This window comes from Andrena cerasifolii, chromosome 5, assembly GCF_050908995.1.
Source record: "Andrena cerasifolii isolate SP2316 chromosome 5, iyAndCera1_principal, whole genome shotgun sequence".
NCBI classification, from domain to species: domain Eukaryota; kingdom Metazoa; phylum Arthropoda; class Insecta; order Hymenoptera; family Andrenidae; genus Andrena; species Andrena cerasifolii.
In genome coordinates, this window is record NC_135122.1 from 1,209,941 (window position 1) to 1,230,293 (window position 20,353).

At 40.3% G+C, this 20,353-nt stretch overlaps 1 protein-coding gene across 5 annotated transcripts in view; it reads left to right on the forward strand.

Moving 5' to 3' along the window:
- LOC143369378 (filamin-A-like) overlaps positions 1 to 20,353 on the forward strand; it is a 446,998-nt gene that overhangs the window by 421,367 nt on the left and 5,278 nt on the right. For all 5 annotated transcript variants that reach the window (XM_076813239.1, XM_076813240.1, XM_076813241.1 and 2 more), the window contains 2 exons: positions 1,061 to 1,502; positions 9,265 to 9,471. In XM_076813239.1, the coding sequence (XP_076669354.1) occupies positions 1,061 to 1,502; positions 9,265 to 9,471 (649 nt within the window). The remainder of the gene's footprint in view (positions 1 to 1,060; positions 1,503 to 9,264; positions 9,472 to 20,353) is intronic.

Genomic DNA, 20,353 nt, shown 5'->3' on the forward strand with positions numbered 1-20,353 from the left:
GCATGGTGTTGCAGTTATAAGCATTTTCATATTCCACAAAATACACGTCCGAAACGACTATTTCAGAAAGCAATCACTTGACAGACGTGTTCACCTGTTCATATGTCGACAGTATCCCCTGTGGGGTTGATTAACCGGGAATTGTAATTTTCCGTTCTGACAGCAGTATGATTACCTATTATTACTATTGCTGTTACTGTTACTATGCACAATTATTACTATTGAAATGATATTTACGGAATAAAGCCCTACCACCGCACGCACTCCGCTGTCCATTCCAACACCGTCTCGCCCCACACGGTCGTCCTAGGGGAGCTTCAAGCCGCAGCATGCGCATTAATCCCTCAGGCCCAATACCGAACGAGGTAGAACAGGTACACCCCGTACTCATTGGGGCTATTGTTGGACGAGACGTAACATCCCACCACAGCGTTGACACCTCCACTGCACCAGCGTGAATCCTACGCCGCACTGCAGGACGATCGAGCGCGGTGGGATGTCTGACGGCGTCTTTGAGTAGGGGCTTAGGGTGCGGCTCGAGTAAACGATAACGCTCCTAACGTTCCTCGCTGTCGACTTCTTGCGTTAGGACAGCGTCGAGCCCCTCGTTGCTCTTATCGGTTTGGAGCGTGAAGGGTAGGGTGAAATCGAGGCAGGCCAGTACTGGGGCGGTTGCCAGCTACTGCCTTGCCTCAGTAATGATTAATTCATTACGTTCATTTATTTTCTCTATACCAACTTCATGAAAAACTCCGGTCCGGAATCTTTTCGTTTAAACCGGAAGCAGTGTAGTAGTGGGGAAATAGTTTGGAATAGGTTTAAAAAAAATGTTTCAGACAAAATTTGCTTATTTTAATATGTTGATTACGGAAATAATTGGTTTTACTCCCCGCTTGAAACACTGCGGCGGATGAATGAGGGCATTATTGACATAGATTACCCTTTTAACTATTATTACAGTAGGCCCAGCTCTACAATTTTATTAGTGGTATAAGTACAGTATATCTACTGACGAACACATTAAACGTGCATTAACGAAAGGATTTCGCTTTTTCCGCAGATTGTATCGCCAAGTGGCGTTGAAGATGACTGTTTTATTCAAGCCATCGATTCGGATACGTATTCCGTACGTTTTTTGGCGCGTGAAAATGGCATCCACAGTATACACATTAAATTGAATGGTGTTCATATAACCGGCAGTCCGTATCGTATTAAGATTGGCAAGGTAGATGCAGATCCTGCTGCATTACATGCTTATGGAAATGGCCTCAAAGAAATCAAAACTGGTCAGAAAACTGATTTTATCATCGACACTTGCAACGCTGGAAGTGGTGCGCTTAGCGTAACTGTTGATGGGCCAAGTAAAGTCGCAATGGACTGCACGGAAGTCGAGGAGGGTTACAAGGTTAGATACACTCCGTTAGTACCTGGTGACTATTACATCAGCATCAAGTACAATGGTTATCACATCGTGGGATCACCTTTTAAGGTTCCGTGTACTGGTTCGTATATTTTTATTTATTATTTAATTTTTTTCTAGTATCCTTATCACTTTATCACGTAAATACGCTTGGTTAGAAAAACCTACTTACTAACCGTGAACTTATAAGGTCTCCTCGCAAGTAGTTACTCACAATTATTTTTAAGCATTAATATATAATAATGCATTAGGTTTTCAAAACTGTCGCAAATATCTCGCGGTATGGTACTATATGAATGTATAGGGACGACAGTCCTCTCTACAGATGAACCAAATATTCCGAATCTGTCTCACCCATGCACGCGACGCGGCAGCCGTACAGGCCTTATATCAGCGCTGTCCAAGGTCGCTCCTGCGGGAGCTTGGGGTTCTCCCACTCTCGTCCTCGTTGTCAGAGATACCGCGCGATGCTAAAGCGACGACCATGACAGACCAGCCGCTGGCGCGGCCAGCCCGTCATCGCAGTCTTCGTAGCGTCGCGCGGTCTCCTTGACAACGGAAGGCACGCTGCAAGAAAGAAAGATTGGAAGGGGAAGCAGGTGCGTGAGGGGCCCCTACACTGGGCAGCGGTGTCTTATATCTAGAGTGAAACGTAATTTGCGATAGAATGAAGGGAGGGGTTTTTATTTTTTAAATTAAATTCACAATATAGAATATAAATTCTTGTAGATGGTCTCAGCTTTCAAGATATATCAGATACGCATGCAATTGACAATAACTTACAATTAGCTAACGTTTGTGTTTATTACTCACAATCAATATCCTTATTTGTGTACTAGCATTTGTGTTGTAAGATTTATAATTAAGGTTTATAAGTTAGGTTAGGTACGAGCCGACTAGAACGTCACCCCAAGGACTTTGTTAGGAATAGAACATACTTCACTTGTTCTTCGTATTTTACCCATATAACACGTGACCCGATTAAAATTTATTATCATACCACAATTTGTTATCAAACGTTTACAGAAACTGGAGTAACGCTAACCTATACAAATGTGCAGTTATAATTATATAAGGTGGACCGCATAAAGTGTTACAAACTATTCTCTTGAGAATTATGATAAATAGACATAAATTTTCTTCTAATATTTTAAGGATAAAATGGGACCTTATGTATGATATAGGGGGTATCACTGTCATGCCTCCCGGAAGGAGTTAAAGGGGCCGATCCGCCTCCTCTGTTCTTTATCGAATGGCATATAAGTGTTTGCAAATTTAAATAATTCTTTTGAAAACAAATAACGGTTATTTAAATCCATTTCAAGTTCATCAACCAATTTGAACTTAAATAACGACCCGGATCTAATGACGCACGACGAACGCATACGAGTATTTACAAATCAGACTTGTGGTGTGAGGTGTTGTTTCAACTTACCTAAAAAGCACGATCTATACACAGATAGAGCTCCTTACACACGTGTGTGCTCTTTTACACGTGTTCTTTGTTCGCTTCCAATATGCATATGAAGAGTTCTAAGGAAAAACCACCATAGTCACATTTTTGTAAAGTTTACTTTCTTAAAACTTCCAGTATTTGGAAAACAAACATTATGACTCCCCCTCCCTTCCACACGACCAAAAAATTAATATTCTTCTTTTTTGTAATGGGTTTCATTCATAAATTCTTTGGAAGTAGCATTTGTTTTCATAGTCCAGACTGTAATCTAACTTCATTTTAATACAAAACAGGACTCTGATTAAGTTTCCCTAGGAAATTTTTTTTTTCTGATGGGAGTAAAGATCATATCTGCAATGATTACATAGGTCGAGAACTTATAATACAATAGGCTTCTATTTGCAGCTGGCAATGTAACACGCTCCAAAGAGAGGAATCCGCTTGTATGTAGAAAAACGGTCAACATTGACATTACAGTTGTTTGATAATGTGTTAGTTCCGATATATACGTCTGGAAAACGTATATAATTGTTCAGGAAGTATTATAGTAATGGATTAACCCTCAAACACCACACTGGGTCTCCGAAACCCAGATCGTTAGGAAGATTTGTAGCCACTACTAAACGGTAAATGGTGGGGAGCTATTGTCGTGGGGGGGAAAACTTTGGGACCCCTACTACGGATTCCGCACCATGAGACCCCTAATTTACTTGAAGAAGTCGAGTGACATCGTGAAGAAGGTAGTCTATGGGTCGCGCAGACCCAGTGTAGTGCCCACGTTAGTATTTTCGGAAAAGTGGAGTTAGAAGTTGCTACAGAACATTATTGTTTGTGCAATAATTTGTTATTCCGACAGTACAGTATTTCCTCGTTACGGACTCGGTTTGGTGTACACGATACGGTCTTTTCGCTGTCCCCACCACTTCTGTCTCACTCTTGTCCGGCGAAGGCGAGAGCGAGATGGAACAAGAGCGAGCGAGAGGCACTGAAAGCGAGCGAGGTCGGTACGATACAGACGACGCGTTGATGTTTTGTCTCGCTCCGTCTTTCGGAAGCCTGACACTCTATCCTTTGCGTGCGAGATGATCGCAAGCGCTTAGCGTGTGCACGAAACCGCTTCGCAAAATCTTGACGCAGACCCGGCTCAAGTATTTCTTGCGCCCTAGGCGAACTTGTTAAATTGCGCCCTTTATTATAACACAATTATTTGACTTTATTGATGACCTTACTCTGAAGTTTTATTTGTAGTTTGAAACAGTTGCAGTACAATTTGTAATATTTTATTTTAAAGTATATTTTCAACAATACCAACAAAGAAAATACCATTTTGCACCTTTTGTCGACTTTCATTGCTGGTATTTTCATTGCTGGTATTCTTGAAAATATACTTTAAAATAAAATATTACAAATTGTTCTGCAACTGTTTTAAACTACGAATAAAAATTCAGAGTAAGGTCATCATAAACTCAAATAATTGTATTATAATAAAGGGCGCAATTTGACAAGTTCGCCTAGGGCGCAAGAAAGACTTGAGCCGGGTCTGCGTCAAGATTTTGCGAAGCTGTTTCGTGCCCACGATACGCGCTTGCGACCATCGCGCACGCTCGCCGCGCACGCAGTGTTCCATTTCGCTCCCCCCTCAAGCCAGAAAGAAGAGAGAAACGAACACTCGGAATTAGGGCTCTCTTCACGATACGAGCTCAACGCCGGTCCCGACCAGCGAGCCGCTAACGAGAAAATACTGTACTTCTACGCTGTGCAAAGTAGGACACATCCTTTTCAATCGATATAAAGTGTTTAAAATGCGATTGGCCAATGTGTAGGGAATATGTGGCGAAAATATGTTGCGACAGCTCTGAGTGTAAATGAATCATTTCATAGTAATTTATACGGATATTATAAAATAAATTATTATTCCAACAATTTCATTGTATAATTTCACAGGAAACATTCGTTCGGAACATGTAAAAAATCACTCGACTTCACCTCTCGAAATAATTATATTTTTTGGAACCAATCATAATAACATATATTTTCTTGAAGTATGACTCGAAACCTTCTAATTGACGTATAATAAAATCCCTGTACCTTTTTTTAGAAAAGCTGCGATTAAAAGAATAAAAAACGGAACTTTTAGAACACGGACGTCTTTTTTCCAAAATATCTTGAGCATCAAAAGATTTTTCACCAAACTGTCGATATATTCCATTTCCTTATTGTCAGACAAATTAATTGAAAAAATTGTTTAAATCGGTGCAGCAAATCCTGATATATATAGGAGAGAAAATTCTAAGTCGCGTGGACCTAGTGTGGTGAAAGCGTTAGGCAAATATAGTGTGGTGTTTGAGGGTTAAGTCTAACGTCGAGGTGTCGATGTGCGACACTTTCCCCAAGTCTGGCAAGATGTTACTTCCGCGATTTTCGTCTGACAATTGTATATTAGTGTTGAAGGGATTCTAACTTTAATTTTCAAAAAAAAGAAACAGCTATTTATCTATGACATAATTGATCATTGTAAAAATTTAACTTTCTGAACGTCTGGCACTCCTTAAGTTCTAATACAAACGTCTGGCAACATTTTTTTATAACTTACCATTATGTTACTGTTTACCGTAATTTTACTGTTTTTTTGCACTTTCAAGGTACGCCCCCGCGTTATTATTCTAACACCCGACTGCTGGACGATGGTTTCCGTCATCGCCTGTATACACGATTTCATAAAATCAAAATTATTTTCATTAAAAAATGACATGTGAAAAACGTTCACTGGCTCTCGGTCTAGTAGGGTTAGTAACACGAAACAAGAAAAATATTTTATTAAAATATTTTTATTTTATATTACTGAAAAAATATTATCCAAGTCTTTGAAAAAAAATACCAATGATCATTAAACCAAGTAACCACTCAAACATTATTGCTTCGTCCTGTTCTCCAAGTTCTTCTTCCACTGATGTATCATTTTTTTGTGGTGAAATCAGACTTCTGCAAAATATCTTGACTGCTGGATTTTCACAGGACTTAGCCAAAAGTTGAAGGTCGTTGAATTTTTCTGTTTTGATAGGAATTTTCCAGCTGACGAGATACTGAACTTTCTTTACGACTTCAAGATTTCTTCTTAGGCATGCACACACGCAACCATATGTACAGACCAGAGAATGAGGTTGCATGCAACAAACACCTTAATTTATTCGACGTGATTTTTAAAACTCTAATAAGTCGTGATGGAATTGGAGATTTTTTTAAATATCTAGGAGTTAAAAATGCAATCCATTTTTTGAACATGTCAGTCATGCAGGTGGTGATCTCGAATGGTACAGGCTTTACTCTATTGGATATTATCACATCAACCGAATCTTGTGGCAACTCAGTGTGTGATTTTTTATTAATTAATGACATATCTTTGTCACTTTCCAAAAAAGAATAACCTCTTATGAGAAATATAATTTTAACAGTATCAAATCTCTTTCGAACACTGACTAGGTAAGTGCAAGTACCTGAAAACTGAATAATTCTTGTTTTGTCCTGAATATGAGTCGCAAAACATTCAAAACATTAACCCAGACCTAACCCAAACTCCCTTACAACATGATCCAGTTTTTCATTGACGAAATTTTCCAATACGGAGCATAAATCGTCTGCACACTGTCCCGCCACAGTTTCATTTTACGCGTACCACACTGATCTTCAATTCAAATTGGAAAGAACATGTATGTATATTGAATCTGATGAAGCTAAGCCGCCTTCTGTAATAAACATCGTTAGTAGCCATATTTGGAAGTGGAAGGTTTTTCTGGATATCCATAATGATAGTTTCCATTGAAGGATCCTTCCGAACTCGTCTTTGATATATTCTTTTCAGTTCACAAAACTTGCCGGTTTTTTGCAAGTGAGACTGGTGTTCTCGATGATGATTATACTGTCTGTTCATTAAAACAATTTTTTCGTTTTCATCAGAAACTTTTCCCTGTTTTGCATGAATAGGTGCGATTTGAACTTTATTAGTATCGCATGGACTACAAGTATCCTTACGAGGATACCCCAGCGAAATATTAAATTTTGTTTTGAAAACATTTCAAAACAGGACAATCTGGGTGCTTTTCGAGATACATCTTATATTAATAATTAAATCCTCAGGAAGGTACAGCTTGGTAGTTTTAATTCAAGAGTAATGTGATTTTCTGCCTTTGAGTGTCTATATGAAATCTCCAACCTTCGTTTTTGTATCATCACTCACTTTATGAGGGCTGTTTGAACGCTGGCCTCTCCTATCAACAGATGAGGCACCAGTTACGGTTAATGCTTCTTCTACGGTTTGAATTCTTCGGCCAGTAATCCCGTGCAGTGTCATAAACGTTTTATAACACACTCTAATATCTTTAGCATTATCATTTCCGGTGGTAATCCGAATTACTCTGTATGAAAATGAAGATGTATTAAAGCAAGCTTCATCATGAGGTATTCGATTTCGTCGCCAAGAGATGTGCACATAAAACTATTACTGTTGGGTATTCGTATACCGCGCTACGTAGGTGGCGCACCACGGGCAACCAGAGAACAAACCGTATTATCTATCATACACAGAGTTGCCAGGAGTAATCCCCGTACAAGGTAGCAGGGAGTAGTAGAGGTGGAACAGCTATTGGAAGTAGGAACACAATGACGTAGTAGGGAGCAGTAGAGGGGGAATCCTTGCATGGTGTGTGCAAGTGGTATTAGTATACAGGGTATCCAAAAATTCAGGAACATCCCGGAACATGCAATATCCTGATGTAACAAGATAATCTTGAGATATTAACAGTTAAATATTAGCGGTGGCTCTTCTGGGCCGCGCAGTTTAAAGCCGAGCCAGCTGAAATCATGACCTTTACATGTCCACCTACAAAAAAACTAATAACATCAGAATATGCCCCCCCCCCCCCTCCCTTGAAGGCATTCAACTTTATCTGAAACATTTTTCGCCGCGGAAAGTAATAGTGACGTAACTGAAGATGCCAATATTAGGTGACACCCTGCATAATTAGGGCTGCCATCTGTCCGGGGTTCCCCGGATTTGTCCTCGATGCTGCTCGCGCAAAAAGTCATAAATGAATTCCTACTTTGTACAACTATATTTTCTCTTTATTTCTTGATTGCAGTTACAGTCTATAATTTACATAAATTTTTGTCTTGGGATATCGCACTTGATATAAGCAATAGTTAAAACTGTCCGGGTTTCAATTGGAAATGTCCGGGGTTTTAATGCTCTCTGTCCTAGATTAGTGATTTTATGGATGGCAGCCCTATGCATGAGTGCGTTTCCTTAAGGAACTGGTTAATATACTCATCAGCTAAAATGCACGTTGATAACAAATTTTTCGTATATTTATTTCTTCCGAAATTATCGTGAATTCACTAACATTTTAAAACTAATTCAAATGCAGCACGGATTTGTGCTGCTAAATCATTGAGAAATATTGTACAAATCGTTTCCTCACCAAAAAACTCGAAAACAGAAACATATAAGGACCACTCTAATGTACAAGACTAACAACAGAAGATCTCCAACCCGGAAATTGAAGAAATTACAAAACTTTAGATGCATGGAGAGGTTATATAGGTATCTATTACGCATTTCTTTTGCTGCCCAAATTTACTCTAAGGGGTGAAATTGACCCCTGAAAATCGGGCTATTTTCCGATTTTGTGTTACAACTCGCGTATCACCCTTGTCAAATGATAGTCCTAATTAAAAGAAGTAACTTTTGTCTGAAAACTTTTTCCATCTCTTACAGTTCGCGAGTTACAAAACAAAATCGGAAAATAGCCGGGTTTTCAGGGGTCAATTTCACTCCCTTAGAGTGACTTTGGGCAGCAAAAGGTGCGCAATACATAACTATATATCCTCTCCATATCTCCAATGTTTCATAATTTTTTGAATTTCCGTGTTGGGGGTGAACGAGTGACAAGTAGCTATTAGGCGTGGTAAGTTCTGACCGTGTCCTTTACGTGGAGTTTGGACGTTTGGTCGGTAGTCTAGGGTCGTAAATATTAAATATGTTGGTATTCCTGTACGGAGCGTCTGGATGCACCAAGTCAGGTAGTCCGTGCTCTTTACCTCGACTTTGACTGACATTTCGGTTCATTTTTGCCCTTTTTATTCATTTTGGCGTAGCGACTTCCGATTAATCAGAAGTTGTTTTCGTGGTCGATACCCTTCGGAGGTGTCTTCTGTTCTTTTACCTTTACACGGGAGCTTTGTTAGAACTAATAAGTTTTAATAATATTTATGCTACAAATACTATTTATAAGAAACCATTTTCATGGTAATCGAAAACTTTCTTTCTTTTTAGTTTTCAATATCTTGTGTTTATAAGTAATTCATTCTAATCATGTATGTATATTATATACAGGTGCTGAAAGGGGAGCTGAAAGGGGCGCTCAAGAAACAAGTTCAATTGTGGTTGAGACTGTCCAGAAAATTTCAAAAACGAAGCAAGCTGGGCCTGTTTTACCGTTGTTCAAATCAGACGCTGGCAAAGTAACAAGCAAAGGAATGGGACTGAAAAAGGCATACCTGGGAAAACAAAATCAGTTTACTGTAAACGCCACTGACGCCGGTAGAGTATTTTTTATATTACTAATTATAGGCTAGTTCGAATATAGTAAATTGTACTTGTAGTTGTAAATTAATGGATAATTATTAAGAGTATGCTTGAATATGTTCACTTTCATTACGAATTCCCAATGTTTCATTAATTAAATTTCTATATTTTATACATATAGATTTAGGTATGCCTTTTCAAATATTTTGAGCCACGTGAAAAGGTCAAAGAAGTTTCATGTAACTTTCTACAATATTTATTTATGGTTAAATATTAGCATTGCAATCCACAATTTAATAGTAAAAGAGTAATATAGTATCATGTATACATACATATTAAGTCATTATTTAATGCATGAAATATTATGCACTATATTTTCTGTTTAACGAGTAAAAAGTCGAAATAATAATGATAAAAAAAATATAATATCTACATTAGGGTGTTTCATATTGTTGTGCCCAGGCAACGCCCAAGCATACGTATTATATACACTACTATACATTATATTACCCAACATATATACATATTATACATATATTATACATATTATATTACCCAAGAACGTTTCGAGACGTTTCTAAGCTAAGACATTCGCGTGGCAACCGCGAATCTACGAAATCAGCAAAAATGCAAGCACTTCGCCGTGACTAGGGATGGAGTGCAAAATCACTAACAGTGATTTATCACAGTGATCGTGATTTTTTTAACTTGAGTGGATTGTTTACTATGATCGTAATTCTTGATCTTGATTGAATTATTTTTTATAAAATACTTCAATATAGCTTGTGTTACAGTCAATGTGTGCACGCACTGATTTGATTGGCTAAAGTATTCACATATACGCTATACTTTTTAACTAAACTGAAGAAATATTCGTTAATTTAAATAGATCAAGAACGATTACATTGGTTTAAAATATACAACTGAGATTCTATAAGCACAGTGAGGACATGAGAATATTTCAAGAGAAATTAGAAATTGGGGTTATGTGGCGCGTACAAAGAGCAGTTATGCTTTCTACCAATCACATCACGAAAATCGCAACTCACTGCTGTGCCTGCACCCATCAGAAGTGATCACGAAAATCACGGATCACTGTGAAAAATCACCGTGATTGGGAATGAACGTGATCGGATCACTCGGCATTCACAAATCACGGTTCTAGCCAACACTAGCCGTGACCATATATGGTAACGCAAAGCGACGGCACGACGCCCAATAGCGAAGCAAAACCGATTTGACTCCACAAATCGGCAGACTCGAGATCCGACCCTTGACCGGGTAACTCGGCTAAAACCTACTTGTACACCTCAGGCAAGTTTAATTATTTTTTAATAAAGACTTAGTCTTTGAGTTTAAACAAACTTGGTGAAATTCACCCGGTGGATTCTTATCCTTTAACCACTCTAGAACCCAAGATTACGCGAGATCCCCTACCAACCTTGCGAGCCATCACGCAGGGCACAACAATATTATAGGGTTGAAATTAAAATATTACATTTTTTTACTTTGCTCATGTCCTGATTCCTATTAATATAAAAACAATATCTGACAAAGGGTCTAGCAGAGTAAGCATGGGCAAACGGCCCCCATGACGATTCTTGGAGTTATTTTTTAAACAATGCTCCTTGCCTGAAACACCATTATATAAAGTTTTAGATCGCTACCCCCCCCCCCCCCCCTCCCCCGTTTAAGGTTAATACGAGGTTAAACGCCTTTAACGTTATTATTTTTTTCTCGGTTACTACTTAAGATATTTAAATGAATAAAACGAAAAAATAGCTACATACTAACTGTACTTCATACATTTTTCTCTAAATTGTAAATCACTTATTAAGGATAGAAAAAAAACAATTATTTTTTGCGGGTGGTTTTTGGAAACAACACTTTGAGTGACAAAATTAAAAGAAAATCAAGTATAATGCTCTGTTATCGAATTATTATATATAAAAACTCGAAAATGATCGAGATGGTGGAACATAGTAAAATAATTTAATTAAGATGATAATATTATAAATATGTAGGGTTTTGTGGCGAGAAAGCGTATTTGTCACGAGCCTGAGTACGTGTCACTTAAATTCGAAAGGAGTAAAACGATTGCGGTTCGTTTGGGAGATCGAAGTGTGAAGGGGAAGGTAGCTGCGAAAAAACGCGCATGCGCTAAATACGAATATTTCCCAGATATTAATATTAGTATGGAGCTTTACCTGGAATATGCATTAAAGTGAATATAATTAGTATAATATTAATAGTAGTGAGAAATGCATTCAATGTAATATTCATATGGAACACGATCTAAAACTTTACATAATGGTATTTTAGACAAGGAGCATTGTTTCAAAAATACCAACTCCAAGAATCGTCATGGGGTCCGTTTGCCCATGCTTACCCTGCTAGACTCCTTTAGGAAGATTGAGTAAGATTTAGTGCTTGCACACTATGTACTATTACCCGGCCGAAAGAAGATCCCCAAGAGGCGGGCTCGGGCGATACAGTCCGTCGCTATGACGATTGGTCGAATCACCTATTTGGGCACACTTTTAAAGACGCGGTACACGTATTTTGGTTATTGGCTGAAGTAGGCACATGATTGTCGCACCGCGCGACGAAGAGAGCGAACAAAACACATCGAGATCGAGTGGAATAGAGCGATCTGACCGACGAGCGCCAAAGCAATAGCGTAGGCATCTCAGATAGTTAACCATTAATATATAATAACATAAAAATTTCCTTATTTTTCACAATATATTCAGGAAAGTATTATCATTGGTTTGGTTAGATTTTTCTGATTAAAATAAGCCCAAACGCAATCTCGCCCAGATTGTTTGAAAAATAAGAAAATTTTTATGTTATTATACAGGGTGTCCCACTAAGGAGTGGACAGCGCGATATCTCTTAAAGTATTGTCGATAAAAATATAAAAAAAATAGGGAATTGCATGGTTCGAGGGGGCCCATTTATTAGCGCGAACGAATTTTGTTTTCGATTATTATTTTAAAAGATACGATGGTCAAGTTCGGTTTTTCAAATGGAACTATTTTTTTTGAAGACCTGAGTTGATAGTGCGTTCCAAGACAAATTCAATAAGCTTTAATGTATACACTTTATTTCCACTGGTTTTTAAGATATTGCGCTTGCAAAATTACTGATTTTCACTGGAAGAAAACCCTCTGGAATAGGAAGGACCGGGGTCGGTCTTACTGGCGCTACGGGTGGCATTGCCTGTTGAAACTGATACCTACCTGCCAAAGGTCTACGACAGGGTTCGCAGGCCCAAAAGCTGGACAATTCTTTTCCGTCAGAAATACTACATCAGTAGGTACATCTGCGGTATCGAGAAGCGCATCGTTACTTTTATTTCGCACTTGCTTCTACGCTCGGATGGCCGGTTCTTTTGGGAGGGATGCAAGTTGGATTGGTTAGGTTAGGAGGAGTGAAAGTTGCTAGACTAAATTTCAACCATAGGGAGCAGATTGTGTCAAAAGAAAAGAATTGTCCAGCCTTTGGGCCTGCCATTTCTGGCGTAGACCTTTGGCAGGTAAGTATCCATTTCAACAGGCAGTGCCACCCGTGGCGTCAGTAAGACCGCCCCCGGTTTTTGCCATTTCAGAGGGGTTTCTTGCAGTGAAAATCAGTAAATTTGCAAGCGCAATATCTTAAAAACCAGTGGAAATAAAGTGTATACATTAAAGCTTATTGGATTTGTCTTGGAACGCACTATCAACTCAGGTCTTCAAAAAAAATAGTTCCATTTGAAAAACCGAACTTGACCATCGTATCTTTTAAAATAATAATCGAAAACAAAATTCGTTCGCGCTAATAAATGGGCCCCCTCGAACCATGCAATTCCCTATTTTTTTTATATTTTTATCGACAATACTTTAAGAGATATCGCGCTGTCCACTCCTTAGTGGGACACCCTGTATATTAATGGTTAACCGTCTGAGATGCCTACGCTATTGCTTTGGCGTTCGTCGGTCAGATCGCTCTATTCCACTCGATCTCGATGTGTTTTGTGCGCTCTCTTCGTCGCGCGGTGCGACAATGTATGTGCCTACTTCAGCCAATAACCAAAATACGTGTGTCGCGTCTTTAAAAGTGTGCCAAAATAGGTGATTCGACCAATCGTCATAGGTACGGACTGTATCGCCCGAGCCCGCCTCTTGGGGATCTTCTTTCGGCCGGGTAATAGTACAGTATTGTCTCGTTAGCGCCTCGCTGGTCAGGACCGGCGTTGAGCCCGTATCGTGAACGGAGCCCTAATTCCGAATGTTCATTTCTCGCTTCTTTCTGACCGAAGGGGGGAGTGAGATGGAACACTGCGTGCGCGGCGAGCGTGCGCGATGGACGCAAGCGCTTACCGTGAGCCGGGCCTGCGTCAGGATTTTGCGAAGCGGTTTCCATGCTACGGTAAGCGCTTGCGACCATCGCGCACGCAAAGGACGAAGTGTCAGCGTCCGAAAGACAGAGCGAGACAAAACATCAACGCGTCGTCTGTCTCGTATCGTCCTCTCTCGCTTTCAGTGCCTCACGCTCGCTCTCGTTCCATCCCGCTCTCGCCTTCGCCGGACGAGAGTGAGACAGAAGTGGTAGGGATAGCGAAAAGTCCGTATCGTGTACAACAAACCGAGCCCGTAACGAGACAATACTATACACTAAATCAGGCTGGGGAATTAAGTGAACGCGGCGGCCGATTTTCAGAGGCAACGCCTCCTTTCTCTCGCCGCGCGTCTTGGCCCGCGCGGGCAAGGTGCTTGGAGCGCCTCAGGCCCGTACCACGTGAACCGCGCGTGGCGCGTTGACAAAACAAAAATTCATCGAAAATCGTGCTCTCTGGGACGATGTGGTAACCTATTGATACAATATCGCCCCAATGCGCCACGTATGGTTCATATGGCACGGGCCTGAGGCGCTCCAAACATCTTGGCCGCCGCGGGAGCCAAGACGCGCGGCGGGAGAAAGGAGGCGTTGCCTCTGAAAATCGGCCGCCGCGTTCACTTAATTCCCAAGCCTCCTGCACTAAATAATACGTAGTAGGCTAAGAAAACACGATTTCCAATGATAATTATTTTTATTCTCAAGTCTTTAAAAAAGAAACTAAACTTCAAAGAAGACTTAAACTTAGATAAATTTACATTTTATTATTATTGTTCACGCCTATAAAAATTTTGTATCTTATTATTTTACCCACATTTTTTAAATCTGAAAGAGCGAAAATAAGTAGCGTAAACCGGGGCGGTATTAACGGGGGGGGGGGGGCGAATGTAACACGCTAATATCTCAAAATATATAATGGATATTAACACCAATTTTTGATATACGATAAACAATGACAATTTGAATACACACATTCATGTCCTAGCAGTATACAGTATTTCCTCGTTAGCGACTCGATTTTGTGTAAACGATACCGACTCTTCGCTATCCCCACCACTTTTGTCTCACTCTTGCCCGGCGAAAGCTGGAGCGAAATGGAACGAGAGCGAGCGAGACCGACGACGCGTTGATGTTTTGTCTCGCTCCGTCTTTCGGACGCCTGACATTCTGTCCTTTGCGCTTGCGACCATCGCGCACGCTCGCCGCGCACGCAGTGTTCCATCTCGCCCGCCCCTCCGGCCAGAAAGAAGCGAGAAACGAACACTCGGAATTAGGGTTCTGTTCACGATACCGACTCAACGCCGGTCCCGACCAGCGAGTCGCTAACGAGACAATACTGTAGATACACAAGAGACATGTATAGCGAAGAAAATAACTCTTCGATACCTTAAAATAACTTTTTTTTACTGACTTAAAATTGTAATATAAATACTCCCTTTGCAAATATGTGTTTTTTTAAATGTGTTATTTGACCTTTTTTTAAGTAATACTGACCGTTACTTAGTACTTCTAAGTGTCTCGTTAGTCACAATTTGTAATTGAAGTTCAAAAGCATGGTCGGGCACGATTGTAACATCAGCAGTCGGGTCGGTTGTACCGCAACAGAAGTATTTGCACAAAAACCATGCAGTGTTACAACCGACCCGGGGTCAGAAACGGTTACAACCCTTTACACTGTAACGTTAGGGCTATAACACTCCGCTTCACATTTGTTATTAATAACTTGGATATTACTTGATATACAATGAAACAGTTGTGACTCAATGATGTCAGATAAGTAACATTTCCGAATAAAAGTGTTTGTTGTAAATATAATAGTTCTTGCGTAATCGTATTCCAAAGTCAAAGTGTTACTACCGCCCCAGGTCTATCCTAGTGGTAAAACTGTGCAACCACTAAATATTATTAAATTTGTCTAAAATTTGGCATACAGATCACTTAGATAAACTGAACCAAGGGGGCGAGCATAGTTATATGAAAATAGCAACTTTGGAAAATTGAAACACCCTAATCTACATATTGTACACTGGCAGAAGAAAGCTTTACATTCTGTGTCGTTTATTTCTTTGTAATCAAAAGTTGTGGTACGACTAAAAATTAGTAATTTCACAAAAAAAAAATATATATAAACTTAAGTTTTCTTTATACGGGTCTTTGTTGCAGAGAAAAAAACTTTAATATATATAATGTATCACACACGCTCGACTGTATCTGCACTTATTGTTAGTAGATTGTGCAAACATTGACAATATTAACACGGTGATACGAATTATCTTCGACTGAACATTCTACTGATATAGTTATGTGTAGTATGGAACCTATACAGGGTGTAACAAAAATGTTTCCGTTCCTTGAAAAGGGTGATTCGTGGGATGATTGCAAACAACTTTTTCCTTAGCGAAAATATTTTCCGAAGCTTCGTTAGCGAGATATTAACAAAAAAAACCCGATCAATCAGAGGGCAAGCCTCCTGCGGTATCGAAGGAAATGTACTGCGTAAAATACCAAATGAAAAAGACATAGCATACAAAATCCAAATTTTCGTCATCTTTTGCTTGTCATTTAAAGTGAATAACGAATAAAAGATAAATCCAGGTAAATCATGTCAAACGTAAAAAGTTTTTTTTTTAGAAGAATCGAAAAAAAATAATTATTTGAAGTGAGGGGACAAGAAATAGGTAAATTTCATTTTCAAATAACCCATAAACGAAAAAGTAATGTAACAGAAAATGTACAACAAGTGATCGTAGTTTGTTCTTACGGTAAAATTCCGTAGTTTAATAACAGCCAACACTGTTGCTGATAATGAATAAGTCTCTTTAAGAAGAAAATTTACGTACAAGAAACTTGAAGAAATATCGCCGCAAATAAATAATAGCCTGCGTCAAATTTAAAAAATAATATTAGGTGTATGAACAAATTCTTTCCGACTGAATTTACATAATCAGTACAAACTACAAAGCCACCGAATTTCTATCGCGGTGGTATTTGTAAACTGCCAGAACAATGGCAAAAGGTAATTAACCATAATGGAAATTATTTCGATGATTCAGTTCCTTTCATATTTTTTAAATCAAACTGTTATTGTACTTAAAAATCGGAAAGAATTTATTTCTACCCCTAATAATGACCAATAAATAAAACTCACCCTTTCGGACATTCATTTCCATACTTTCCTTCTATTTCGAAAACCTGTGTCACTAGGCCACTGTACCGATGTTGGTACCGCCCAGTGCTCAGTTGATCGCAGGTACATTCGACACCACCCAAAGTCAAGGGTCGCAACGTCAAGTGCGTTCGGGTTAATGTACCGAATATTCACTTCACTGCGCGGCTACTAACACTGATCACTTTATTTATTTTTCATGGAACGCGTTCCTACTATGATATAAAAATTGGAGGAAATGAATTTTCATATGGCGTTCAGAGCCATGGTTACAGCCACGCAAATGCCCGTACAGCAGTAGTTGCGGCTCCGTTGTTCTAGGCATAAACCCACAACTTCACATAATACTTACTCTTGTGTAGAAAAGATTTCTCTGACGCGATTGCCAACTGACTGGCAGGATTTTTTCCAAGGAGCTTCCTCTATCCCCAAGTAGTTTATCTCGTTCCATTATGAGTTAACTCCCACTAGGATAACAGGCTTCAGGTAAAAAGAAGCCAGCACAGTTTCGAAACACACGTGCTTCGCAGAAGTGCAACGAACGAACCATCGTGCACTTTCACAGAAGCCTGCGCTCCATCCTTTTACTGTCAATGTACCTATTGCTTCGAGATATCCAGCAGACACCACGTGTTTCGGTTCGAAAGGTTCCGAAGAGTCAAATAACTTAAAGTTTCCGAGTTGTTATAAGGAAGAAAATGCATACCATTCCTATTTCCCTTTTCCGATAAACTGAGTTCACGTCTGCTACGAGGCGGAACGAACTAAGCCATAAATTACTCAAAACCGTTCTCTACCGTCGACTCGCGGGACAATACGGTCATAAACCGCGAGCCTGGCGAAATGCTCTGGCCGTTCAGCCTTATTAATTTTTGTAAACTAGCAATTAAAAAGTATTATCCAGCATCGATACGCATCGTGGAGATACACAGGAAGAAAAGGGGTACAGTATTGTCTCGTTAGCGACTCGCTGGTCGGGACCGGCGTTGAGTCGGTATCGTGAACAGAACCCTAATTCCGAGTGTTCGTTTCTCGCTTCTTTCTGGCCGGAGGGGGGAGCGAGATGGAACACTGCGTGCGCGGCAAGCGTGCGCGATGGTCGCAAGCGCAAAGGACAGAATGTCAGGCGTCCGAAAGACGGAGCGGGACAAAACATCAACGCGTCGTCGGTCTCGTACCGTCCTCGCTCGCTTTCAGTGCCTCTCGCTCGCTTTCGTTCCATCTCGCTCCAGCTTTCGCCGGGCAAGAGTGAGACAAAAGTGGTGGGGATAGCGAAGAGTCGGTATCGTGTACACAAAATCGAGTCGCTAACGAGGAAATACTGTAGTCCGCCGTCTGCGCGTGGTAGCGCCGACGTCGTCCTTCCTTCAAATTAAAGACAGATCCCTTATCGCTTGAGTATAAACACGCGTTCAAATTTCAAAACAAAAGCACGCACGCGTTGACGTATTCTGTGCGAGAGAAGGTGGCCTTTAAGTACGATTGGTCCTAACTTATCCAATCCACCCTGCATCTCTCCCAAACGACTACTCTCTTGAAGAGGCCTTCTTCGCAGCAATGCCCCCCCTCCCCCCGCCCCTCCAAGGCCCATGTTCTCTCGCAAGGAATACGTCAATGCGTGCTTCTGTTTTGAAATTCGGGCGAGTGTTTACGCTCGAGAGATAAAGAATCTGTCTTTACTTTGAAGGGAGGACAAAGCAGGTAGGATTACGCACAGTCAACGAAATACATAGGTACTCCCGTTCTCCTGTGTCTCTCCGCAATGCGATGGATAATACTTTTTAATTGCTATATTGACGGCATCTTTCTCACGTCTGGCATATTTAAGTAAAAACTGAACCGGCTGACTTGTGTACTACACTTGATTCCCAAAAATAAATCAGGCCAATCGGCCAGAGCATTTCGCCAGGGTCGCTGTTTATGACCGTACTGTCCCTTGAGTCGGCGGTAGAGAGCGGTGTTTCCTACAGTTTTGAATAATTTATGGCTTAATTGGTTTCGGCTCGTAGCAGACGTAAGCTCAGGGTATAGGAAAATCGGAAAAGGGAAACAGGAATGGTATGCCTTTTCTTCTTTATACATAGCAACTCGAAAACTTCCTGTTTCTCTTTTCTCCAGACCCTTTCGAACCGATACACGTGTGTTTCGAAACTGTGCTGGCTTCTTTTTACCTGAAGCCTGTTATCCTAGTGTGAGTTAACTCATAATGGAACAAGAGAAACTACTTAAGGATAAAGGAAGTTCCTTGGAAAAAATCCTGTGAGTCAGTTAGCAATCGCGTCAGAGAAATGTTTTCTACACAAGAGTATTACGCGATGTTCTGGGTTTATGTCCAGTACAACGGAGACGCAACTTCTGCTGTACGAGCATTTGCACGGCTGTATGCACGGCTCTGGACGCCAAATGAAAATTCATTTCCACCAATTTTTGTAACGTAGGGACAACACGTTACATGAAAAATAAATTAAGTGATCAGTGTTAGTAGGCGTGCAGTGAAGTGAACATTCGGTACATTAACCCGGACGCACTAGACGTTGCGACCCTTAACTTTGGGTGGTATCGTGTACCTGGGACCAGCTGTGCACTCGGCGCATCCGTCGATGGCTAGGATCGGTTCAGTGACCCAGGTTTTCAAGCTGCCGGTGAATTTCCGAAAGGGTGAGTTTAAGTTACTTTATTGGTGATTATTATTTTTTTAATTTAACGCAGGCTATGGCTTATTTACGGCGATAATTCTCCAAATTTCCGTACGTAAATTTTTCTTCAATTATCAGCAACAGCGTTGGCCGTTATTGAATTAAAAGCTCCCCCAAACCAACGCGAATATCCGCTCCGCGCCACGGATCAGATAAGGGAGCAGTTTTTTATAAGTGGCAGCTTATGGGCAGTGTTATCTGATCCCCGGCGGATCCGCTCCGCGCCGCAAAATTCGCGTTGGTTTGGGGGAGCCTTTACGGATTTTTATCACAATAAAAAACTACAATAACTTTTCGTTCATTTCCTGTTACCTTACCTTTTCGTGTGTTCGTTATTAACAAAAGGAAATTGTATTCCTTATCCTCCCACTTCAAATAATTATTATTTTCGATTCTTGTAAAACAAACTGTGTATTCGTCTTTTTACGTTACATGTGATTTTCATCCATTTATCGTTTAATCATGATTCGCTTTAAATGACAAAGAAACCATGGCAAAATGTTCGATTTTATTTGTTGCATCTGTTTCATTCGCCATTCTACGCAATTTCCTTCGATGCATGCCGACTTGCTTGTTCGTAGTACAAACGCAGCCGCCTACCGCGGGGCCAACGCTACCGCGGGAGCTCGAGCGGAAGGCTCGTGCTGAGATTGGTGGG